Genomic DNA, 27,590 nt, shown 5'->3' with positions numbered 1-27,590 from the left:
GAAAAAAAAATGTACGTTCTGAAATATAGATGCACATAAAATGTCTCGTACCAACACAGTATAAATAAAAAATATCTTATTTAATTTCAAAATGCCCATAAAATTATGTATTTAATGATTTAAAATATCCTATAAAATCAAAATTTTTGTCATTTATTTTCAAAACGTTTTCTTTCTGACACCTGAAACCCGTAACCCTGCAAAATTGAATTGCTTTCTACAAAAGTACAGCATAACACTTTTCTACAAGTAAGAATAAGACAAAAAATACTTTTCTTATGGTTAGGTTACAAAAAGAGCCATTTGATCGTGTGAGCGAATGACGAAATGAGAATAAAGATTAAAAATGAGCGAATGGAAATGGTTGTCGAAGGAAATTGAAGGAAATCCTTGGACTGCTGCGCTTTTCATTGTAATTTTGTGTAAATAAAATTTAGTATATTTGTTTTGTAATAAGTACTTAAATGTTATCAGTGGACTATTTTAGTTGCTATAATGTCACGTAGTTCGATTGAGGGGAAACTGAAAGGTTTGCAAGAAAGATTCGAAAATGAAATGCGTATTGAAAGAGAAGGTGGTTTCAACAACCAAGGTGGAATTGGGACTCCTAGACCTGGGAGCGGCAGGAGCAGGCCGAGGCCCCGTGAGTATACCGATCATACAGATATTCTGTGCACGTGCACTTTGTATCTTGACTCATTTGATTTTATAACCATTCCCATTACACTTTATTTTTACGTTTTATGCGTTATTTCGACGCTGTGCTGTAAATTTTGGTTGTAATTTAGCATATACGGCTTATAAATTGTTCGCTACACGCATATTAGACATTCTTTGATAGTTAGAACAGTATAATTTAAGCCAAGGTTTGTCTGTAGGAACAGTGGCCTGTTATCAATATGCCAAAAGGTTATGCAGTATTCAGTGACAAATTAATATGTTATAATACATGCGAGCAGCTTCCCTGTCGCCTGGCCTGCACATTGTCTACAAATTATTTGCATAAATTGGCATCGAGTGAGCGGTAGCTTGTATTTAAGACAGGGACCAGTACATTGCAATAATGTTTTTGTTTTAACTTGTACACTGTCACTTAGGATGCTCTATGAGATCAATTTTGTGTTGTATTTTGTGCAGATAATACAATGCAAAAGTTTATGTTCCCCATAGTTCTTCTAAATCATACTAAAAGTCTAAAGGTCATGAAAGATCTTAAAAGATAGTCTAAGAGAGTTGACTCAGTAAATTATGCTATGATAATGTATAGAAATTATTGGCAAACAGTGAACTTTGGTTCTACCTTAAATCTATTGTGTTGTGGAGATGTTATGGACCAAGTGATAAATTGGGCAGTATACATAATGCCCGGCCATTATGAAAAATGCCCAATATGAGAGTGCAATTTGATGATAATTATTCAAATAATCAAATTGACCGGGCACTATACATATTGCCCGTGACCTTTTGGGCAAATTAATACAAACATATTTAATTTCAATTGTTTTATTGTTATTGACATTTAACTTAAAATAAACTGAATATTAAACCACTTAGATAATCAGCCTCATGATTTGGATTTATTATGAAGGACTTCTGCCTTAAAAATCCACTAGTTTTTGCATTTGAAAGTTAAAGAAAGTCATATTAAAATAGGGTGCTAATTAAACAGGCTTCTTTTTAATATCATGAGCCCCCAAAAATGTATGTTGCCTTCTAAATTACTAAGTCAACCACAATTAATAAAGCGTCGAGCTTTAAAATATAACACATCCCATATTAATTGACCCAGTATGGAAGTAATCATGCAACATGCAGCAAGCATGGCTTCTGTCACGGCTCCGACGCTGCGGGGCTCCGGCGGTCCCATGCGAGCTTATCGTCGCAGATGGTTTTCACGCTCACCACCGCAGCTTCGGCTTGCTGGCCGGCTCGGCCTCGGCTCGGTTTTGAATTGCACTCTAGGGGTAGGGCAGACAAGACTACGTGGAGTCGGTTTTGCAGCGATTCGTTTTCGTCACTAACTTCAATTTTTAATACAATGTTTTTTAATTTGTCCAATAAATAATTTTGTGGCTAGACTTATAATTTCTCTTAAAAATATAATTAAATTTTATAATTAAACAAAAAAATTAGAACATATCTTTGTTTTATAGAAATGACATATTATTATAAAACAAAATAAACTAAAGTTTAAGCAATCAGATTCACTATTTGGCATAATTAACATTTTCTCTTAATAAAAGTCAAATGAAAATATAATTAAAATGGTCTCTGATTGGCCAAAGTGTGTCACGCCATGCGTACTTCCCTTCCCGCCCTCGCACCGCGTTAAATATAGCTTGATTATCAAATTGCCCATCTGTCATGTAGCAATATAATAATGCCCGTGCAATGTGATAAATAATGAAGTTAAGATAGTTATTAATCACTTGGCCCGATAAAGCTAGACATTATTCATAATGCTCGGGCATTATAAATAATGCCCGAATTAATCACATGGTCCATAACAGAGATAATTCCTAAATACCTATGTAGTATTTATCAAAATGAGTTGTATCTATTTGTTATCTGTTTGCCTTGGCAACTATAAACTTGTTACTGCAGGAATTATCATTATTTTACTACCAATATACATTTAATAACATTCCTAAAATACCAATTGATTTTAAGGTTCACCACGTTGATATTTACAGTTTTGAGACTGGCATAATCAACTACTACTGATCTGAACTACTACTTCAAAGTGCCTTAAAAATGTATTCTATAGGTTTTGTATAGTAGTGTAACATACATGTAAACTTTCAAGTAAAGAATATTAGTGTGATGTTGTTATGTGATAAATAAGGTTCATATTCATTGATGCTTCTACATAACTGTCAATTGTTTGCTAGCCTTTTTACCTTTTCCTCCACAAGGGTAGTTCCCCTCAAATGTTTCTTTGTCTTTGTGGATTATTCATTTGATGTATTAAACTTCGATTAACTATCAATTACTGCCAGGGATTATAATAGATTCAGTTTGTTTACATAAAATAACAAGTTGATCAACTTCTTTTGAATTTCTTCAAAAATTTATAATTTCTCTACAAATAATCACAACAGTTGTAGACAAAATATTTGTCCGGGCTAATTAAAAGCCATTATGGAAGATAAGACTTATATGTTTTATCTTTAGGGATAATAGGGGTAAAACTTGCCTTTAGTAGTCCTTAATATGTTTGTGAGAATCTGATAATAAGAAGTTATCAAGTTAAACCATTACTTCCTTAGTTTATACAAGTCACACTTTATTTGTTTACACTTTTTGCCTTAACTAGCTGTTTTCCCACAGTTTCACCCACACACATGGATAATGTTATTGGGGAAGTGTGTAGTTTTCCAACAGTGAATTAATTTGTCAAATTAATTCTAAGTTATCAGGGACAAACAAACAAAGAAAAAATGTTTCCTCTTTCTAATATTAGTATGTATAGATGTAATAAATTAACTATAGCTGACTTTACTTGAAAGCTTTCTTTCATCAGCCAATTGATAAGAAATTTAATAATGCCAGATGACATAAATAAATGATTGAAAATGATTTGTTGATACAAACTGTGCCAAAATACTCACTTTCACTTGCTGGTTGCTATTCTATTAAACATAGCAGTTATTTGTACTTTGTACTTGAATTTTAAAGGTGTACAAATAATTTTATCTAAAACAATCTCTGAAACCAGCTCAATTGATTTCTTAATAACTAGTAGTTTTTTCAGGGGTTCAGTCACTCTTATTACAGTAGTAGCAGTATATACTCAGTCCTTCTTATTGCTTAACTTTGTACAAATTATTAGGATCGTATTCTTAACTAAAAGTATTTTTTTGTTTCAGCACTTATGTTTTCAAACAGAGAAATCCCACCGTTTCCACCGAGATCACCGCAAGCTACTGAGACTGAATACAGAATGCGAGAGGTGTACAAGGTAAAGTAACAGTACTAAATTATTTAGCTATACACAACTATAATGTAATTAATTCTTGAACATATAAAATATAGCCTAAGTTACTCAGGGATGATGTAAGTTCCCAATAGTGAAAGAATTTTTCAAATTCAGTAGTTGTAAATTGTAAAGAACATGAGATATCTATCATGACAATCTGATGAGTTTGCTATTTTTTACTCACTAATCATCCTGATGATATTTTATTATAGAAGATTATCATAAGATGGTAAGATATTACACTATCATATTGATGATGTAGAAGATTATCAGAACATAGTAAGATATGTAATAAATGATAAACAGTTCCCTATTCTTATATCAACTTTACCATACCAAACCATAATCAATATATACTTACCACCCATTGGTCAACTCATTGGACAAATGAAAATCGTTGAGTTATCGTTTTAGCTCAATGTTGCAACCCACCATAAGTTTTCCCTTTATTTATTAACTCGTAGTATTACGATAATTCAACATCTCAATACATCATAAAAAACAACTAAACATCCGGGTCCAATAGGCAAAAGAGGTGTAGATAGACAGAAGAAAAAGAGGCCAGATGAGATTGTAAACATAGCAGGGAAAAGATGGATGCGCATAGCCAAAGACAGAGAAACATGGAAAGAAATTGAGGAGGCTTTTACTTATAGAGGGGCCACATAGCAAAAATAAAATAAATAATATAGTCTAGTCTTCATTGTACAAACTGCTTAGTAGAAATAAAGCTAATATAATACATAATAATATAACATGTTCACAGGTGAGCGGCAAACTGAACGTAGACGGCGTAGAGTACAGATCGCACGTGGACGACTTGCAGCAGCTGGGCGAGCTCGGCAGCGGCACCTGCGGTCATGTCGTCAAGATGCTGCACAAGCCTTCTAACACTGTTATAGCTGTTAAGGTAAGCACAAACTTTTCTTAAGTAGTGTGCCGGTTGGGGATTATCATAAGAAATTTGTAGACATCATACCTATATCATCACATATCTTGAGAAAAATTGTCCTCGTCATTTCATTCTTAATTAGAATATTTGAAGCGGGTTCTAAATTCTACCCATGAAAGAGTTACAGAAGCACAGAGTTCATATTCGGTCATATTCGGTTACACCAGTTTTTCATCTAACTTCTACTAGTTTTTAGTTCAAACTTTATTTGTGAAAGTTGAAGAACTTAGTTGTGTCATGAATGATTTACGTAGCGCACCTGGATACAATCTAAAAAAGGTTATTTAAGATAGTTAATCTGTTCCACTCATGCTCTTAAAAAAGGCAAATAACAGTTCAACGATCCACATTGCGACATACAAAATGTCTGCTTATTATGTCACTATTTATATTTAACAAATTCTATACTTATCCATTTAACAGCAAATGCGTCGCTCCGGCAACTCAGAAGAAACCAAACGCATTCTAATGGATTTAGACGTAGTAGTCCGGTCCCACGACTGTCCGTACATCGTGAGGTGTTTGGGCTGCTTCGTGACCGATGCTGACGTGTGGATCTGCATGGAGCTCATGGCTTCTTGCTTCGATAAGCTGCTCAAGAGGCTCGGAGCACCCATACCTGAGGCTATACTGGGGAAGGTTACTGTGGCGGTGAGTTTTGTAAACTATTTCTATATTTGGCAATTTTATCAGGTAACAAGAAAATATTGGCTGCATTTTAAAATACCTTCTGTAAGGAATGATAGAGATGAAGCCTTAATTTTATTTGCCTAGATATAACTTGGACTCTTCTAAAAAAGAGTTTACAAAATGCTGAATAACATTATGCAATTAGGTAAAACATTGGTATATAGCTGCATGCCGTTAAGGCTGGAAGCCAACCGCTACATGCAAAATAGTTCTTAAAAGTTTAGACAGATGATGATGATGAGGCAGATAATGACTCTCGTATATTAATTCCGCAGACGGTGAACGCTCTATCGTACCTGAAAGACACGCACGGCGTCATCCACCGCGACGTGAAGCCGAGCAACATCCTCCTAGACGAGCGCGGCAACGTCAAGCTGTGTGACTTCGGCATCAGCGGCCGCCTCGTCGACTCCAAGGCGAAGACTCGGAGCGCGGGCTGTGCTGCCTACATGGCCGTGAGTATACCATAGTGTACACAACGTCAAGCTGTGTGACTTCGGCATCAGCGGCCGCCTCGTCGACTCAAGGCGAAGACTCGGAGCGCGGGCTGTGCTGCCTACATGGCCGTGAGTATACCATAGTGTACACAACGTCAAGCTGTGTGACTTCGGCATCAGCGGCCGCCTCGTCGACTCCAAGGCGAAGACTCGGAGCGCGGGCTGTGCTGCCTACATGGCCGTGAGTATACCATAGTGTACACAACGTCAAGCTCTGTGACTTCGGCATCAGCGGCCGCCTCGTCGACTCCAAGGCGAAGACTCGGAGCGCGGGCTGTGCTGCCTACATGGCCGTGAGTATACCATAGTGTACACAACGTCAAGCTGTGTGACTTCGGCATCAGCGGCCGCCTCGTCGACTCAAGGCGAAGACTCGGAGCGCGGGCTGTGCTGCCTACATGGCCGTGAGTATACCATAGTGTACACAACGTCAAGCTCTGTGACTTCGGCATCAGCGGCCGCCTCGTCGACTCCAAGGCGAAGACTCGGAGCGCGGGCTGTGCTGCCTACATGGCCGTGAGTATACCATAGTGTACACAACGTCAAGCTGTGTGACTTCGGCATCAGCGGCCGCCTCGTCGACTCCAAGGCGAAGACTCGGAGCGCGGGCTGTGCTGCCTACATGGCCGTGAGTATACCATAGTGTACACAACGTCAAGCTGTGTGACTTCGGCATCAGCGGCCGCCTCGTCGACTCAAGGCGAAGACTCGGAGCGCGGGCTGTGCTGCCTACATGGCCGTGAGTATACCATAGTGTACACAACGTCAAGCTGTGTGACTTCGGCATCAGCGGCCGCCTCGTCGACTCAAGGCGAAGACTCGGAGCGCGGGCTGTGCTGCCTACATGGCCGTGAGTATACCATAGTGTACACAACGTCAAGCTGTGTGACTTCGGCATCAGCGGCCGCCTCGTCGACTCAAGGCGAAGACTCGGAGCGCGGGCTGTGCTGCCTACATGGCCGTGAGTATACCATAGTGTACACAACGTCAAGCTGTGTGACTTCGGCATCAGCGGCCGCCTCGTCGACTCCAAGGCGAAGACTCGGAGCGCGGGCTGTGCTGCCTACATGGCCGTGAGTATACCTTACCATACAAGCTGTCTATTCCTGACCATGACAAAAGTCTTCAGTCGGGTGGATTTCAGAATTGGGTTGCCAAGGCTTTGCCAGGAAAACTGTCACCTAACATAACCTCCTATAAAAGACCTTTAACGTCCTGAAATTTGGCATAAGCCGTAAAGAATAAAAAAATATTGCAAACTGCTACCTAAGTTTATCATATAAATTTGTTTTGAAGTCCATTTTTTATTTGAATTAATCAAAATAACGTTATTTCCCCAGCCTGAGCGGATAGACCCGCCGGACCCGACGCGGCCGGACTACGACATCCGCGCGGACGTGTGGTCGCTGGGCATCTCGCTCGTCGAGCTCGCCACCGGCGTCTTCCCCTACCGGGACTGTCAGAACGACTTTGAAGTGCTCACCAGGGTGAGTGGAACTTTAAAATTGTGTTATTTTCGGGGTGCTTTATGTTAGGGCTACAGTGTCGGCCAGAGAGAAATCGAGAGCTATAGCGCTGTATTAATTTTCTACTTATCCATGTCGGCAACATAACCGATTGGTATAGTAATATATAATAATGGCATTTCTTTTGTATTTTTATGGGTCCTAATTGCCTGAAATGAAGGAATAAATAAATAGAATAAAACATAATACACCCGGCTTGCCGGGGGCACTGCGGGTAGTTAGCCTTCATTTTGTATCTCGAAAGTAGTTCCGTTTTTAGTCTTCATGATAATTATCTAGACACACGGCAGTGTGTCCGCCAAGTTCGAGCAAAAAAAAGCGACACACCGGCCGTGGGTTATATTACACGAACCATTTCGGGCCAAATTCGACCCCTATAACTCAAAATCTATTTTTTTTTCTATTTCCGCAGGTAATAGCGGATGATCCGCCTCAACTACCGGACACAGATGACTTCTCACCAGAATTCAAACTATTCGTGTCACAGTGGTATGTTTTCATTTCAACTGTCATCATTTAACACTTTACTTCAACTCTGCTTATATTTTACTTCGAGTATTATGAAATGTAGATAATATACTCACAAAAAATTGTGAATGTGTGAATAATTTTTCAACTACCAACAACATATCTGACAAAAACACAATTGCTATGCCACTTGGAACCTTACCTAAAAATCATCTATTCCAGCCTAACAAAAAACTACAGACAGCGCCCAAAATACGCGAAGCTTCTAGAACACCCGTTCGTAGTGAAATCAGCTCGCAGTTCCATCTCCGTCGGCGCCTGGTACGCCTCCCTCTCCATCGCGGGGAACAAGCCGGCCGGTGTGACGTCACAGCCGGCTAGCAATGGCGTCGAGACGCCCGTCACGCCGCAGCCTGTGAGGAACTTTGTGACTAGTTCTCAGCATTGGATGGAGCAAGTCACGCCTACGCCGGCTAGGTAAGTAATTAGTAACTTTTTTGAAAAAATAAAATTGCAAAAAAAGTCTTTATTGGAATTACAAATAGTGGTGCGATTGAGAACAACCGTCTGTGCCGTTGACGGTTTTCCACCATTTGCATGGTCCATGGGAGTGTCACAATAAAATTTGCCAAGATATATGCTTGAGTCTGTATTCATTACGTTAAATAATATTACCAAGCAAAATTAAATTCTATGAATTAAACAATAAGGCTTAATTTACAAAACTTCTATATATGATATTGATTACAGAGCATGGTGGGCGACGAGCAGTAACGCGAGCGCGGGCGGCAGCAGCTCGCAGCCCACGAGCCTAGAAACTGATATGTGCAACCACTCGCCTTATCCTAGGAGAAGGTAACATCATAAATCTTGATTCAGTAATCGCCAAAATAATATATTGAACAATATTGTAGTATTAGTAATTCATCAAAGTGGTGGTGTATAGAGTGTGCCCATATCCATCATCTACTACCGATGTTATCTTAAAGTGTATAGCTAGAGTTCCTCAAGAAGTTTTTTTTTTATTAGCCTGTGCTGTCCCACTGCTGGGCAAAGGCCTCCCCCAAAGCCTTCCACTTTTCTTTATCCCTCGCTGCTTGAGGCCAGTCCGAGAGGAAGCTGTCCAAATCTTCCCTCCAGCGTTTCCTTGGTCTCCCTCTCGGTCGCCTTCCATCCTCCGGGATCCACTTTGTGGTTATATTGAAGATATGTGTGGTTAAATTAAACTCAAAAAATACCTATTAAAAGCATAATTTTACGATCAACACAAACCTTACTTAACTTTTCTAGAACTAAGGCAGTTTTTTCATGCTATTTGTTATCCTCTATTCACTATATTATAATTTCGTTTCTCTATAGAACAATAGACGCATGTGCATCTCCCCCGCCGCCGCCAGTCCGTCGCGTGTCCGCCGACAACCGCTGGCGAGCCTCTCCTGCTGTAAGTCGCTATTCATACACGATCCCCACCACAAAACTATTGCCCAAATTCATCCACAGCAAAAACGTCAGATTTACTCAAAACAACTGTTTATTTTAGAAATTGAACGGGAAAATTCATAGTTAACAGTTGTTTTATGAATAATTTATGTTTATGTTGTCGATGAAAATGGGTCTTAGAGTTGTTAAAGTTAACGTAAAGGCCGTGGCAAACAGTGCAGAAGCAATGTTTGCACACATGATGATTCATATAAAATGTTATGGCACCAAAAGTGATTTATCCCACTGTCTTCCAAGACCTATTGCGTTGGCTATAATTTAGAGGTACTGAATTTTCGTATCTACGAAATAAATGTAATTTACTATAAAATCCTAAGTCGACTGTTTTTTTTTTTTTCAAAATTTGAGCGATTTTTTGTTTCTGTGCACTTTCGTACCTCAAACTACAATACATATAAGACTCGAATCTAGGCGAGCACATACCGGCGGCCGGTAGTGAGCATTAGCTTCTCGCAAGTGGCGCCGCGTGGCTACTGCCACAGCCCCCGCCTCGTGGCTAAGTCGCCGGACAACGAACATGTATGTGTGGCTTACTGCGTCGCCTGGTGTGGCATGATGTTGGTTTAGGGTTGTTTATTTACTCCGATTCAGAAAGCTTTTATGTGATTTTAGTAAATCTAATTTAAAAAATGTTACTTAAAAATTTTAAATCCAGAAAAAAATATTATTTATTTCTATGTTATTACGGTTGAAAAATATAAAAAAATCTGTACGTCCAATTATAATACATATAAGACTGAATCTAGGCGAGCACATACCGGCGGCCGGTAGTGAGCATTAGCTTCTCGCAAGTGGCGCCGCGTGGCTACTGCCACAGCCCCCGCCTCGTGGCTAAGTCGCCGGACAACGAACATGTATGTGTGGCTTACTGCGTCGCCTAGTGTCGCATGATGTTGTTTTAGGGTTGTTTGTGAATACTGGTTCTGAAAGCTTTTTCGTAATTTCAGTAAATCTGATTTAATAAGTGTTATGTTTTTTAACAAAAATTAAAAAGCGAAAAAAAATATTATTTATTTTTCTGTTATTACGTTAAATAAATAAAAAAAAATCTGTACCTCCAACTATAATACATATAAGACTGAATCTAGGCGAGCACATACCGGCGGCCGGTAGTGAGCATTAGCTTCTCGCAAGTGGCGCCGCGTGGCTACTGCCACAGCCCCCGCCTCGTGGCTAAGTCGCCGGACAACGAACATGTATGTGTGGCTTACTGCGTCGCCTAGTGTGGCATGATGTTGTTCTAGGGTTGTTTGTTAACTCTGGTTCTGAAAGCTTTAGCGTAATTTTAGTAAATTTGATTTTAAAAGTGTCAAGTTTTTTAACAAAAATTAAAAATCGAAAAAAAACAAAAATCTGTTATTACAGTACATTATGTAATATAAACATTCTTATCCAAACTAATATTATAAATGCGAAAGTAACTCTGTCTGTCTGTCTGTCTGTCTTTCTGTCTGTCTGTCTGTCTTTTCTTCACGCCTAAACTACTGAACCGATTTGTGTGAAATTTGGTACAGACATAGTTTGAAACTTGAGAAAGGACATAGGATAGTTTTTATTACAAAAAAAAATAAAAATAAAATTATTCCGGACATATAGCGCCATCTATTGGTCAAATAAAAAATCTGCTGATAGTCACTATTCCACGCGAACGAAGTTGCGGGCAAAAGCTAGTTACGGTAAATAAATGTAAAAATTCTGTATCTCCAACTACAATACATATAAGAGTGAATCTAGGCGAGCACATACCGGCGGCCGGTAGTGAGCATTAGCTTGTCGCAAGTGGCGCCGCGTGGCTACTGCCACAGCCCCCGCCTCGTGGCTAAGTCGCCGGACAACGAACATGTATGTGTGGCTTACTGCGTCGCCGAGTGTGGCATGATGTTGTTTTAGGGTTGATTGTTAAAACTGATTCTGAAAGCTTTCTTATGATTTTAGTAAATCTAATTTAAAAAGTGTTACTTAAAAATTTTAAATCCAAAAAAATATTATTTATTTCTATGTTATTACGGTTGAAAAATATAAAAAACTCTGTACCTCCAACTACAATACATATAAGACTGAATCTAGGCGAGCACATACCGGCGGCCGGTAGTGAGCATTAGCTTCTCGCAAGTGGCGCCGCGTGGCTACTGCCACAGCCCCCGCCTCGTGGCTAAGTCGCCGGACAACGAACATGTATGTGTGGCTTACTGCGTCGCCTGGTGTGGCATGATGTTGTTTTAGGGTTGTTTGTTAATCCTGATTCTGAAAGCTTTTTTGTCATTTTAGTAAATCTGATTTATAAAGAGTTACTTAAAAAATTTAAACAAAAACAAAATATTTATTTCTTTGTTATTACGGTTAAAAAATATAAAAAATTCTGTACCTCCAACTACAATACATATAAGACTCAATCTAGGCGAGCACACACCGGCGGCCGGTAGTGAGCATTAGCTTCTCGCAAGTGGCGCCGCGTGGCTACTGCCACAGCCCCCGCCTCGTGGCTAAGTCGCCGGACAACGAACATGTATGTGTGGCTTACTGCGTCGCCGAGTGTGGCATGATGTTGTTTTAGGGTTGTTTGTTAATCCTGGTTCTGAAAGCTTTTTTCGACAATATAGTCAATTAAAGTTAGTGTTAAAATCAATTTATTTGATTTAAGAAATGTTACGTTTTGGAACAAAAATTGAAAATGTAATTTACTTTTCTGTTATTACGTTAAATAAATGTTAAAACTCTGTACCTCCAACTTCAATACATATAAGCCTCAATCTAGGCGAGCACATACCGGCGGCCGGTAGTGAGCATTAGCTTCTCGCAAGTGGCGCCGCGTGGCTACTGCCACAGCCCCCGCCTCGTGGCTAAGTCGCCGGACAACGAACATGTATGTGTGGCTTACTGCGTCGCCGAGTGTCGCATGATGTTGTTTTAGGATTGTTTATTTACTCTGATTCTGAAAGCTTTAGCGTAATTTTAGTTTTGATTGAAAAAGTGTTACTTAAAAATTTTAAATCCAAAAAAAAATATTTATTTCTTTGTTATTACGGTTAAAAAATATAAAAAATTCTGTACCTCCAACTACAATACATATAAGACTCAATCTAGGCGAGCACACACCGGCGGCCGGTAGTGAGCATTAGCTTCTCGCAAGTGGCGCCGCGTGGCTACTGCCACAGCCCCCGCCTCGTGGCTAAGTCGCATACTGCGTCGCCTAGTGTCGCATGATGTTGTTTTAGGGTTGTTTGTTGATCCTATTTCTGAAAGCTTTTTCGTTATTTTAGCAAATCTGTTTTAAAATTAAAAAATCGAAAAAAATACTGTTATAACGTTAAATAAATATAACAATTCTGTACCTCCAACTACAATACATATAAGACTGAATCTAGGCGAGCACATACCGGCGGCCGGTAGTGAGCATTAGCTTCTCGCAAGTGGCGCCGCGTGGCTACTGCCACAGCCCCCGCCTCGTGGCTAAGTCGCCGGACAACGAACATGTATGTGTGGCTTACTGCGTCGCCGAGTGTGGCATGATGTTGTTTTAGGGTTGTTTGTTAATCCTGGTTCTGAAAGCTTTTTTCGACAATATAGTCAATTAAAGTTAGTGTTAAAATCAATTTATTTGATTTAAGAAATGTTACGTTTTGGAACAAAAATTGAAAATGTAATTTACTTTTCTGTTATTACGTTAAATAAATGTTAAAACTCTGTACCTCCAACTTCAATACATATAAGCCTCAATCTAGGCGAGCACATACCGGCGGCCGGTAGTGAGCATTAGCTTCTCGCAAGTGGCGCCGCGTGGCTACTGCCACAGCCCCCGCCTCGTGGCTAAGTCGCCGGACAACGAACATGTGTGTGGCTTACTGCGTCGCCGAGTGTCGCATGATGTTGTTTTAGGATTGTTTATTTACTCTGATTCTGAAAGCTTTAGCGTAATTTTAGTTTTGATTGAAAAAGTGTTACTTAAAAATTTTAAATCCAAAAAAAAATATTTATTTCTTTGTTATTACGGTTAAAAAATATAAAAAATTCTGTACCTCCAACTACAATACATATAAGACTCAATCTAGGCGAGCACACACCGGCGACCGGTAGTGAGCATTAGCTTCTCGCAAGTGGCGCCGCGTGGCTACTGCCACAGCCCCCGCCTCGTGGCTAAGTCGCATACTGCGTCGCCTAGTGTCGCATGATGTTGTTTTAGGGTTGTTTGTTGATCCTATTTCTGAAAGCTTTTTCGTTATTTTAGCAAATCTGTTTTAAAATTAAAAAATCGAAAAAAATACTGTTATAACGTTAAATAAATATAACAATTCTGTACCTCCAACTACAATACATATAAGACTGAATCTAGGCGAGCACATACCGGCGGCCGGTAGTGAGCATTAGCTTCTCGCAAGTGGCGCCGCGTGGCTACTGCCATGTATGTGTGGCTTACTGCGTCGCCTAGTGTCGCATGATGTTGTTTTAGGGTTGATTGTTAAACCTGGTTCTGAAAGCTGTTTCATGGTTCTACTCAATCAATATTTGCCGTAAAACCAACTGATCTGACTTAAAAAGTGTTCCATTTTGAAACAAAAATTAAAAAAAAAAAACAATTTATTTTTATTCTATTCTATTTTTTGTTACTGGCAATCAATGCCGTCGATGTCGACGATTCTGCCACCGACAAATTTATTTTTATTTTGAAGTTAAATAAATATTGAGAATTCTGTACCTCCAACCACATTACATATAAGACTGAATCTAGGCGAGCACATACCGGCGGCCGGTAGTGAGCATTAGCTTCTCGCAAGTGGCGCCGCGTGGCTACTGCCACAGCCCCCGCCTCGTGGCTAAGTCGCCGGACAACGAACATGTATGTGTGGCTTACTGCGTCGCCTAGTGTGGCATGATGTTGTTTTAGGGTTGATTGTTAAACCTGGTTCTGAAAGCTGTTTCATGGTTCTACTCAATCAATAGTTGCCGTAAAACCAACTGATCTGACTTAAAAAGTGTTCCATTTTGAAACAACAATTTAAAAAAAAAACAATTTATTTTTATTTTATTTTTTGTTTCTGGCAATCAATGCCGTCGATATCGACGATTCTGCCACTGACAAATTTATTTTTATTTTGAAGTTAAATAAATGTAAAAATTCTGTACCTCCAACCACATTACATATAAGACTCGAATCTAGGCGAGCACATACCGGCGGCCGGTAGTGAGCATTAGCTTCTCGCAAGTGGCGCCGCGTGGCTACTGCCACAGCCCCCGCCTCGTGGCTAAGTCGCCGGACAACGAACATGTATGTGTGGCTTACTGCGTCGCCGAGTGTGGCATGATGTTGTTTTAGGGCTGTTTTTTAACCCTTATTCTGAAGGCTATTTCGTAATTTTAGTTTTGATTTAAAAAGTGTTACTTAAAAATTTTAAATCCAAAAAAATATTATTTATTTCTATGTTATTACGGTTGAAAAATATAAAAAATTCTGTACCTCCAACTACAATACATATAAGACTGAATCTAGGCGAGCACATACCGGCGGCCGGTAGTGAGCATTAGCTTCTCGCAAGTGGCGCCGCGTGGCTACTGCCACAGCCCCCGCCTCGTGGCTAAGTCGCCGGACAACGAACATGTATGTGTGGCTTACTGCGTCGCCTAGTGTGGCATGATGTTGTTCTAGGATTGATTGTTAAACCTGGTTCTGAAAGCTTTTTTCGACAATATAGTCAATTAAAGTTAGTGTTAAAATCAATTTATTTGATTGAAGAAATGTTACGTTTTGGAACAAAAATAAAAAAGTAATTTACTTTTCTGTTATTACGTTAAATAAATATAAAAATGCTGTACCTCCAACTACATTACATATAAGACTGAATCTAGGCGAGCACATACCGGCGGCCGGTAGTGAGCATTAGCTTCTTGCAAGTGGCGCCGCGTGGCTACTGCCACAGCCCCCGCCTCGTGGCTAAGTCGCCGGACAACGAACATGTATGTGTGGCTTACTGCGTCGCCTAGTGTGGCATGATGTTGTTTTAGGGTTATTGTTAAGCCTGGTTCTGAAAGCTTTTTCGCGATTTAGCCGACTGATCTGACTTGAAAAGTGTGGAGCGAGTATTAAAAATATGTAGTAGAAATACTCAAATGCTTACGTAAAATGTGAGCGAAAGACACACATGGCTATAACCCGGACCGGGTACACAACCTATACCATAACTGTTTTATAATAATGTTTCTGGTTTTAAAAATAGATTTCCTACACCTTAATTTGTCAGACCATTGAGCGTGCAACACTGTATCAGCTTTCAGAATTGGGGTGGTTTTGAAGTACCTACAGCTTCATGGTATCTATAAACCAAAATTATAAAACAAAATACAGTCAATGAGAACCACTTTTTCTAACTCGGTTTAAAGATGCCTAAACCTGTCAACCTCATTGAAATATAAGATCCATGAAGCTGTTTGTACTTCTTTTATGAAGTTGCGGCGACGCAGTAACATTTGGTCGTGTGTTTTCCGCCATAGAGTAAACTATAGTTTTTTTACATATTAAACGTCATACATGACTCCAATCAACTTTGTACTGTAACCAAATCACATTCATTCAGTACTGACTACAATAGAAATAAACTTCTTTCTTATGTAAATAGAACTTTCAAACAATTTTTCTGTCATCCTAAAATCGACCTAGTTCACATGCTCATAAAGTAACAAATCAATTGACATTATTCACTCTTAATAAAGACTAAAATTCATTGCATTATTCTAACTACTTTTCAAAATCGATCTTATTGCAATGTATGTACGGTTTATATTTGTGTGATACGACTGGCTTAGTGTTTTTGCATCAACTGTTTCGCTAATACAAAATAAACCTTGTGTTATGGCAGTAGAGTGTATTTTGTATTGATCATTTGTCTTGAACAAGAAGAACGTTCAATAATGTAGTTGACACATTAGGAACACAAACACTACCTACTTAGAATTCTAAAGGTTTTGTCATGGTAAAGTACGCTTAATATCTAGTACAGTAAAGTTGAAATTTCTTTGTCCAGACGCCAGCAATTCAACCTACCCGAATCTGTCAAATTTTACCAATAGAAAATTAACCTTCCACTATAGTGACAAGGTTGAAAATCTATTGAAGAAATTTGACAGATTGAGGCAAGTTGGTGTGCTTTCGTCTGTACTTCAATAACATTTTGCCATTTTAAAATGAACCTTATGTCCAAGTAATAAGTAATATTATCTGTTTACACAGAGTTCGGGTAACACTAGTCCTATAGTCCTGCAGAGGTTTTACCATCAAAACCAGCAGAGGAGATCGAGGGTAGACCTGCATTCGACACCTAGGCATAGAAGGTATGTTTGTTGTAAATTAAGTGTATTGATGTATATTTTTGAGTGTAGGTGTGTTTAATATATAATAACATAACATGTTTTTTTAGATGCACCATACGAATTAAAATATATGCAACATTTTATAAAATATCAGTACATACGAAGTACTGTTTAATTCAAATAGAAAAAAAATGGAATCAATTTTTATGCTCTGAGCATTACATATATTTTTGCAATTTGAGCTGATACATAATTAACACGATTTCTCTATGTTCTTATTGCTATTTCTGCTTCTGATAATTAAATGACATTACGTTTCCAGTTTAAGTAGAGAACACAGTACTGGCCGGTCGCCCGAGCCCCCACCAAGAACCAGTCGGCAGCACCAAATGTTAGGACACGAAGGTAATAATATACACCAGCTTATTAACTTACCTACTTTTCTTCTTTCTGCGCCTTAACCAAGTTATTTAGTGTCGGTGTAATATGTTCTCCGCTTCCATTCATTTCTTTACTTTAATATCCACTCTCTTCTTATTCATGTCATCTTTTAGTCAATCAATTCATCTTTGCCTTGGTCTGCCTCTGCCTCTCCATCCATCCACAGTTTCGTGTGTGATGTTATTTTATAAGTCGGTTCTAAACTACACTTCCTCTAGGTTGACCAATATATCGATAGTTTTTAACTATCGATATCGACAGTATCAGTAGCACTAGCTGATCCTTATTGAGATTGTGTTCTACAAGAAAAAGGTAACATTAAGATATTTTTATTTATTTACTAGCTACCACAAGCGGCTCCATTAGCGTCTTCAGATAAAAATTATAACATTCCTTATTGTTTTTATTATTTTATTGAGAATTTTACACATCAAATCGGATTAGTATTTCCTACATGAATACAAGCGAACAAACTTTTTAGATTTATTATATTCATATACATAGTATAATTAATTACTTACAAGTAGTATGTTATGTATGTAACACAACCCCTGTTGTTTTCAGCAAACGGCAGCATGACGGAGTTGGAGCCGCCTGCACTGCACGAGCGCCTGCATCCGCATCCACCCTCGCCGTTATTACTCAATGATAGGTGAGTCTGTCATAATAGTAACTATGTTTATTTGTGTTTGAAAACTTTTTGTAGTTAATTGACCAGCAGAGCTTAGGTCTTCTCTTTATTGTAATTAAATATAAAAACTATTATGTATGTGGTTAATGTCCTCCTCCGGACGACAAGGTACGCAACGCTTGACGAGGTCAATCCATGGAAGTGTCATCTTCTCATGTCGAGATCATCCATGTTTCGGAAAGCACGTTAAGTTTAAACAGTTTTTTATAAAAATTCTGACTGCCATTTCAACATCTTTGTTGTTACGGGTAGTTAAAACCCAGAAAGTCTGACAACCAATGTTCCATGGAGTACCTATTGGGTTGCTATTTTTGAATAAATGCATTTTGTTTTTGCTCGGTAAGATAGGCAGGCCGCTCCATGTAAAACACTGGTATTGAGCTGCATCTGTTTACATAGGATTAGAGCGTAATTTAAATCAGTGATTTGGTTTTCCCCAGGTTATCAGAAGGTCGTAGTCAAAGCTTAACTCGTGCTGAACTACGTAACGGGTACCGCGCCGAGCCGCCGCCGCCCAGCGCCGCGCACAAACACCATCACGACGACCAGGGTAAGTTGCACAGACCATGGGGAATGTGTAGGAAATTGTATGGGAAGGAATTTGCTCCTAGTTTTGTTTTATAACTGACAGAAAAATAAGAGGTCCTCAATCTCAAGTTAGATGGTGGTAGTTTGGTCCTATTTTTTTTTTAGCGACTTAAAAGGAAAATAATGTTTTCATGTTTATTGAGGCTTTTTTTGGAATTGAATTTGAAATTTGAGTTATCATATTTTGATGGAAAATATAGTCCAAAAGATTGTTGGTTCTAATATTTAATTCGTTTTTTGTTTCTACAAATTAAATAAATACATATCTTAACTTATATGTGTTTAATGCAATAGAAGTTTGACGTCCATGAAAACTTGGAGCAAGTTATTTTCCCAAATATCGAGATATGATTATATTTTTTTACTTTACAGTTATTTTGTTTAAAAAAAAGATATTAGTAAAACAGACTGGTAACTTATAATAGACGTATTAGATGAAGCACAATATAATTAATATTCGCTTCTATTTTATAAAATGTCTTAAAATTGATGAGATAAATACACGCGACAATTTATGCTAAGAATATGAATTTTAATAGATTTCTGTAGTAAAATAGCATAAATCGTCGCTTGTCAAACTTTCATATTACTATAGTTTAATCTGCGAGCGATTAAAATGTATCTCAAAGAATAGAATTTTAATGAGTTTTAATGATCATCAAAATTTAAATAATGTTCGTTATATTGTAGCTCATATTCACCAACACTAAACATCCAATTAATGAAAATCGCTTTTAACAAAACGACACAAAACACAAAACAACTGCCTCCCGGTGAAATGTGATGAACTATATTTTGCACCTCTATAAATAAACTTGGGAAACAGATTTAAAACGACCTTAAATATAAAAAATACTGTAATTATCACTATGATCGCTTGCAGACTAAACTATAGCAATAATTGAATTGACAATAGCAATTAGTGACGAAGGAGAGCAGCCAGCCTATGACTACTCTGAGATAGTTCGCGTCCGCGCCGGCCGTCACTCCGCACGCATACTGTGTATTATACATGGGTGAAATTATTGCAGAATACGGGGAATTTATTTAATAAATTAAAATATTTATATAGTAAAATATTTTTTTTATTGAGTTTTGAAAGACTTGAGAGTAATTTTTTACTAGAAATTATAGTTTAAACTTAGTTTTTGGATAGTTTTATTTAATGATGTGCCTTGTACTTCAAGATGTCTTACCAAATGCTACAATAATGCTACACTGCATTTGATATTACATCTTACTCTATACTCCTTCGCCTCAGAATTAAAAATATTGTTTATCGATAAAATAAAATTAAAAATTATCGATACTTAGACATGCCTGTAAAATCTTATTTTTGAGTGAAAATTCCATGCAATAATTTCACAAATCATCTCATTCTCATACAGTCTGTTTCTACCCTTCCATTGTGTAAATATCAAGGAAGAAAACCATGAAGTTATGGGATATATGCTTTTGACGCGTCCTATGTGCTTTGCGGTTATATGCTTTTGCACAAATAAAGCAAAACAGCCAAACTGGCTTTGCCGAAATACGTATTGGAAGTATATTTATCGAGTGCTGTAGATGGATTTTTATAAAATGTACAAAAACAGTATCTATATCATAAAATATAAGTGTTTTTAATATCGATATTTTATCATCGAATGGTCTCTCTTATATGTTTGATATCTATTATGAAATGTTGTATTTGATAACTATTGTTTTGAATTAAAAACAATAGAGATCAAAGGTACGTTTTATAAAAATCTAAGTAAAATATAGAAATTAAAGGAATATTTTATGATATTTGAGAGAAATATCGATATAAAAACCGAAGATTTTCTATCTACAAAACTCGATATCAAAATTTTGTGTCGACATTTTTGTATGTGCTAATTAACACTTTGTACGCCACGCTAATACAATGCAAAAGAGGCGTAAACATCGTGGCGTTCAGAGACTTATACATCGATAAATATTATCGACTTTAGAGATGTAGCCGCAAATTATATTTATTACCTAACCCACTCATTGTATGTACAGCAATCTTGACATGCGCTAAAGTGAAACATATCGATATGAAAATTATAAAATTATCGGTATTTTTCAACATATCGATATGAAAATTTAGCGATATTTTTCACTTTTGACAATTGTTAAGAGTGCAGCTTTTCAAAATTGTTTGTTCTCCCAAATGTTTCTTACTGACGTTTTGATGTATGTAATATGTTATTTTAACACGTTTGATGGAACTTTTTAATTTACTGTACTTATATCCAAACAAACTTTTTGCATAACAAAGTACATAGAATACTTTTTGGTCTGCCACCTATTAAAAAAAAGATCTCTAAAGAGTACAAGTTTAAAAAAAGGTTCCATTTACCGTGTCTGTGCTTTGCCGCAATCCTTCCGCGTCCCACACATCGCCTGCCCATTCGTAGCTCTGTCACATGCCTCGCTACACTAAACACGACCTTAACACCTTGCTAATAAGGGCTACACTTGTATGTACACTAAGGGTTAGTAGCTTGGGAAGCGTCTCGCTAGATTTTGTACTGCGATTCTATGTATTGTTGTAGAAGTTTAAGTGGATGGTTTACAGGATTATCTGATTCATTGAAGATGAACTACTCTTCGATGAAAGTTAACAAAATGAGTATCCAAATTATGAAATTATATATATGAAAATGACGTTAGCTTCAAATAATTAGGAACTCTTGAAATCTCACAACTTCTAATTTGTCCGCTATGGATTCTGAATCTGAGTTCAATTAATTTCTATCACTATTTAATGCTCTTCATGGACTCTGATCTAGCTCATTTTGCAGTATGATTATAACTATAACAACTATTTCTATAAGAGAGTATAAACATGGTCTCAATCATAATTGGTTTTAATCTTGGCTATCCTAATTTTGATAGAAAAAACTTTTTACAAAAAAATAAAACCGACTCCCAAAAACACTGAAAAGCAGTGTCTAATGGATGTAACTAAGTTTATTTCGCCACCGACTTCTAGGCCGATGCACCTAAGAATAGTTTTTTTTTGCTTTTCAGTGTTTTTGGGAGTCGGTTTTATTTTTTTGTAAAAAGTTTTTTATTTTTAGCTTTTCAGTGACAAGCATAGTTGTCACTATCCGCATAAGTGTAAAGTTCTTATCAATACGAACAATATAAGCCCAAACACGAGGTAGTTTACATATTCAATTGTCGAGTTCCCTCGACCTTCTCTGGTCTCCATCATCAGGTCAGCTTCAAACCTACACTGTTGCAAAGGTCTTGTCAATACGAACAAAATAAGCCCAAACACGAGGTAGTTTACACATTCATTGTTCAAGTTCCCTCAACCTTCTCTGGACTTCATCATCAGGTCAGCTTCAAATCTTCACCACTGCATAGTGTTATCAGACATACGCCTTAGTGTCAAGCTTTTACCCTACGTATGCCTACAATTTTCGAAAGTTGCCCTCGATTTCTCAGGGTTTCCATCATCAGATCCTGACCTGGTGACTATGGGACCACCTGGGAGGTAAACCCTATTAAACAAAAAAAAAATTTTGCAAATCGGTCCAGGCGTCTCCGAGTAATCGGTGAACATACATAAAAAAAAGATCCCGACGAATTGAGAACCTCCTCCTTTTTGGGAAGTCGGTTAAAAATCAGTCTCCGTTCAACTGACAATTAGAAAAAAGAACTTCTTGTAAGCTATCCACATACGACGTAAATAAGGTAGCTTTTACTGGCGAGGTGTGAGCGCGACAGCCGCAGTTCATCTCACGTCATGGTAGCTTCGCTGTCAGTAACATTAGCGGGCATTCTAAGCCGACTCCTTGGTTCCTACACCTCACTGGATATATCTGCTGAGATGTGAGCAAATTGTACAAAAAGTTTCTTCTAAATACAGATATTTTCTGGGGCTTGATTTTAAAAATTGATGAATTGAACCAAAGTGTGCGATTACACTTGAACTGTGTGAAATGACAGGTGGACATGAGTGGACGAAAAAAAAATCGCTTTAGAATTCTTACTTTCAATATGAAATGATTCAATTCGATTATTGATTTAAATAGGGTATCTATTTAAATCACATCACCTACCTCAGCCAACTCACCTATTACCACAGATCATGTTTAAACGCACCTTAAGATTCGAATAATTATAGAATGAAAAATCGATAACTATTACTAAATGAACATTCAAAACTTTTTATTGAACTTTTGCTCACATCTCAATCTGTCAGATTAATGGCCGAATACTGAAACGTTACTCAATTTTAAGGGCTGTATGTGTCACTTACTGCAACAGAAACAAAGTTAAATAACACTAACTTTTCATCAAGTGAGACTTTAAAATTAAGAAACGTTTCGAGTATCTCTGAGCTAAAGTCATATCAAAAGAAATCAGTGAACCAAAAGCCAAGTGAGGTAAACCAAAGAGTCGGTGTGGGCACGGGCGGGCGGGCGATTAGCGGAGCGGTAGCGTGTGGTCGGTCGCAGGCTGGCTGCACTCGCTCGCGGGGCTGGTGAAGCGCCGCCTCAGCGGGTACGTCAAGTGGCATCACCTTGCAGCCAGGAGCCAGCATCAGCACCATGTGCAGCATCGGTGAGTGTTCAATTATCTTTTTATACAGTTAAAATAATAATAATATAATTATTACATTGAAGCCTGTTAATTTTTCCAGTTAGTACACAAAAACAATCAATTTGTGTTGAACAATAAAACAGCTTTCCCTAATATATATATTTTTTCCCTTATATGCGACTAAATGAAGCTAAGGTAGAAGAAAGAAAATTGCATTTAAATCGGTTCAATAAGTGATAATAAAATAAATCGCAAATAATGCATAAGCACACATAGTTAATTATTGTTTTGTATCATTTACTTATGCATTTTTTGCACGTTGTAGAAGAATTACAGACTGATTACTGAATAATGTTTGGCAGTTCATATGCAAGCTCTTAAAAAAAAATACTTTGACTTAAGGAATATAACTAGTTATTAATCGCAGTTAGTAATTTACTATACTTATAAAAAAATAAACTCATAAATGCAACTCTTACCACACACGTACAGATGGGGTAACAGCGAAAGTTGGAGCATGCCGGCGTCCCCCCTCCCGCCCCGCGCGCCGCCGCCGCGCCCCGCCGACTAGCGCGCCACGCCACAGCCGCGCCTCACCCACTCCCTCATGTGGCTCACATAACGCTTCGACCCATACTACACTACATACTTTCTTTCAGCTGTGGTCAACTCAGGTACAGAATGTTTTGTTACTGGATTCGTAAAAACGGTTTGTCGTACGACAAGTCGGGTGTTTCATGCAACAAAATCGATGTTTTATTTATGTTATGACGCTATAATGAAAATAAATTGTCGGTTTTAACGCTTTACAATACAGGACATAAACTGGATTACATTAAATACTGGATAATCAGAGAATACTTATGTACTTGAGTAACACAAGCCATGTTGTCCTCGCAACCACTGTTGTTCAACGTTCTACGCTATATATAATTATCGATAGTAAACTATAGAAAGACGGCACGATCGCTTTGTATTTTATTACTGCTTAAGGTACGGTTCTCGTGTACGCGACTGAAATAATCGACTAACGTTTCCAAGTCGCAGTAATTGTGTCCCCAGTTTTAACAAACAATGTAATAAAGTGTTTTCAGAATACAGAGAGAACAATGTAACAAGTTGCCATACTATATTTGTCTGTGTTAAACAAAATGAATTCAAAGTGCCTGACTTAAGACTGAGTTTATGACTGAGAACAAAAATAGTCCATCGTTTAATAACGTAACTATGAGTATAACGAATGAACCAACTACCTCTCAATGTGATTATCGTCGACTACATTTTAAGTAATCAGTCTTTTAAGAACACAGATATGAACGACAGATTGTAGTCGCAAGTTCAGTCGCGTTCATGGAACCGTACCTTTATGTAAATAGTCAAAGGCCGTGCAGTATTAAGCCACGGTGTTCGAAAGCTTATCGCGTGATAATAGGAACCTAGCAAAATGTTCATAGTACACGTTAAATTAATATTTTGGAACAAACGCGTTTAGTAGTTACAAAGGAACATTTAGTACGGAGTTGTGACGTCATAGTTTTATATTTTGGGATAAACTAATTGATTCTGTGATCGCGAATAGCCTGACTACGGTGCCATTAGTACCTCATTTGTTCGAGAGATTTTGTGAAACCAGAGCCAATAGAGACTACTTTTCATTTTAAATACACAGACGGCCAACTTCCTCTCACGTCGTCTGTCTCACTCAAACTAAACTATGAACCAAGGAGATTCTATCATGCAACTGATTCTTCGACAAATGAGGGAAAAGACTAAGATAAAATTAATTTAGTTTGGGAAGCCACACTAGCTTTTAATTACACTAGAACCCAAGAAATTCAACAATTTTTACATTAGTGTGAAATGCACGCACTGGCTTTATCGTAGTCGGGTAATGCTTTTAAAACTACTCTCCTTCCACAAAACGGTATATTAAGTAAGTCAGGAACAAGTCTTGATGATGAGAGTACAAATTTTAAAGGCAATATTTATCGTTTTCCCCGATATTTTAACACAACAAGCAATATTGGGTGTTTCGGCTAATATATGGCAACACCATTTGTGAATCACAGACTATACACATGTATGAATATTTAAATAAACGTTCGCGGGCTATTGTAAAAAGGTTTTATTTTATTGGTGCACAGAACTTTATCATGTTCTTGGCAGTTTATAAATACAAAGCAATAATACTAAGTAATTTTGAATTTCGAATGACAGTCTGACCAATGAGAATGTGCACCAATGAAATAAGGTCGTATATTCTTATGAATCCGAGCAGTGTAGCTTTGACAATATGTACTTTACGTATTGGACCGGGAATTGAGTTAACGTTGGCTGATATACTGGTGTGCTTTAAAATTTAACCGTGTTTTTTCATCTTATCTTTCTTCTAATTTCTTTCCGATTTTCTAAAAGCATGTTTCTTTGTTTACTACTATGTTATGGCAACTCCTTAGGCACCATGTAAAAGTTGCCATCTAAAAAAAATACTGCAACTTCCCTTTCAGTTTTTCTCTTCAGAAAAATATTGTTTTTGATTTTAAAGCATATCAGTACATAATTAAAAGAACGCACTGTACAGTTAGGGTTGTATTCCTATTCGACAATCAGTAGTAATAGACAATTTCTATAATTATTGTAAATATCGTGTATATTTTATTGTAAGTGACAGATAATGCAATACGATAGCGCAAGTTTTTTATTTGTAATATAATAAATGAGTGCTTGCACTGGTCAGTGGCAGGAAGAAAAATATTTAAATAACTTTGAAAGTCTTATCAAGAAGTAATAGTTTCCGATATAAAGTACAAAATAGTAAATAACTCAGTTTAATTTTATTATTTTTATGTAACCTCTTTGCTAATATTCATATTATTCATAATGTCTGAATTCTGCTACTGACCAGTGAATGTACTCTATGGATTAAGTTGTACTTTGATTTGTAACAAATAGAGCGTCGTTAGTGTTTACAGCTTATATAATTATTGTAGATTTAATTGTACATTTCTTTTTTAATATTTTGACCAAATGTATAGATTAAAATCGGATATATTTTTTGTTCGCTTCGGGTGTACGAGTGTTGTAACTCGACTATATTGACTTTGTATTAGTCGAATAGTTGACTTTTATCGATTCAGTCAACTAAACTGCCATAGATTTTTTGAAAGCTTGGAATAATCGACTAAATAGTTGTAGTCAGTGAAGTTGGCTGAATATCGATTCGTACAATAATATAAGCAAACGTCATGTGCGTTGGATAGTTTTTGTTCAAATATTTTTTACAATTTCTTTACGTTTTATTTTTATTGCGTTATTTAATACATTATTTACAAATGTAAGCCATAATCAATTGTATTTACATGTACACAAGCATCAATTTGGCGTATAATATTTTAGGTATATATATTGGAAGCAATTGCTTGATGGAATTACAAAAACTATCCGTATAATTGCTATTTTGAAGCAACGTTTGTGATTAGCACCGCGTGTCCCACGCTGGGCGCCAGTGTTCGGTTTGTCAGTGACATTTCATTCCAACCTTTGAGTTATTTGGTCTTTTGATTATCAAAATGTGGTTTATTTGTTTTTCAAAACACCTGCTATACCTACTTCTTTCAATATTCTTCAAATGCCTAGAAATCTTCTTTCTTATCTATTATGTAAATTATTTATTAATTTTATTTTCTACCTGCTCTCACCCATTTTTTACAACAAATGAAATGCCACTGGGCGATCGATTGCAGCGCCCTCTAGTCCGCGCGCCACTCAACGTGCAACCGCGTTAGTTAAGACGAGACTATATTTAAATAAATCTATTTAAGAAACAACGATTAACTTGTTTTCTATTATATTATTGCAATAATTATTATTTTATTGTGTATTATATGGATCAAATTTTACTATGTTGTTTTATTGTTTAATCACCTATATTCATTCAACCGTCCTGGTTTCTGAGTTACAAGAGGATAAAATAAAACAAAAAAATATTTGAAAAATAATATATTTTGTACAATATTTGTGTAAACAACGAACTATTGCGTCGGAATACAAAATGTTAGAATGCAGAACGGAATATGCGTTTATTTACAGTAATATCTAGCGTTAGCGATGAAACGAAATGTCTTTACTGCTGGCTAGAAACAATATGGGTACAAATCTCACTCAATTTTCTATACAGAATTGTATAGTTCTCTCAAATAACTTTTAACCCATTTAAAAGTCAGCGATTGCTGTTGTTACGGATAGTGAAAAGCCAGTCAGTCCGACAACCAGTATTGGGTTGCCCGGTACTCGGCTTAATCGGGTTAGAATGGAAGCCGACCCCGCAGGGCAGGGAAAAGCCTGAACAGATGATCTAAAAGTCATGGTTTCAAATCTTGCGCATGCGCAGAACTGT

General features: G+C 37.4%; 1 protein-coding gene across 1 annotated transcript; it reads left to right on the top strand.

Moving 5' to 3' along the window:
• The first annotated feature begins 347 nt into the window (after positions 1 to 347).
• Positions 348 to 27,093, top strand: LOC110379828 (dual specificity mitogen-activated protein kinase kinase 7). Its single transcript, XM_064034629.1, has 16 exons — positions 348 to 643; positions 3,870 to 3,961; positions 4,746 to 4,889; positions 5,355 to 5,582; positions 5,897 to 6,076; positions 7,459 to 7,605; positions 8,057 to 8,133; positions 8,335 to 8,589; positions 8,863 to 8,967; positions 9,472 to 9,553; positions 16,832 to 16,932; positions 17,234 to 17,316; positions 17,917 to 18,004; positions 18,484 to 18,593; positions 23,110 to 23,215; positions 23,687 to 27,093. The coding sequence occupies exons 1-16, from the start codon at positions 496 to 498 to the stop codon at positions 23,763 to 23,765; spliced, it is 2,025 nt and encodes a 674-aa protein (XP_063890699.1). The 5' UTR covers positions 348 to 495; the 3' UTR covers positions 23,766 to 27,093.
• The last annotated feature ends 497 nt before the right edge of the window (positions 27,094 to 27,590 follow it).

Source organism: Helicoverpa armigera, chromosome 5 (assembly GCF_030705265.1).
Source record: "Helicoverpa armigera isolate CAAS_96S chromosome 5, ASM3070526v1, whole genome shotgun sequence".
NCBI classification, from domain to species: Eukaryota; Metazoa; Arthropoda; class Insecta; order Lepidoptera; family Noctuidae; genus Helicoverpa; species Helicoverpa armigera.
Note: the sequence above shows the minus strand (reverse complement) of the source record. Positions and strands in the feature narration are given on the sequence as shown.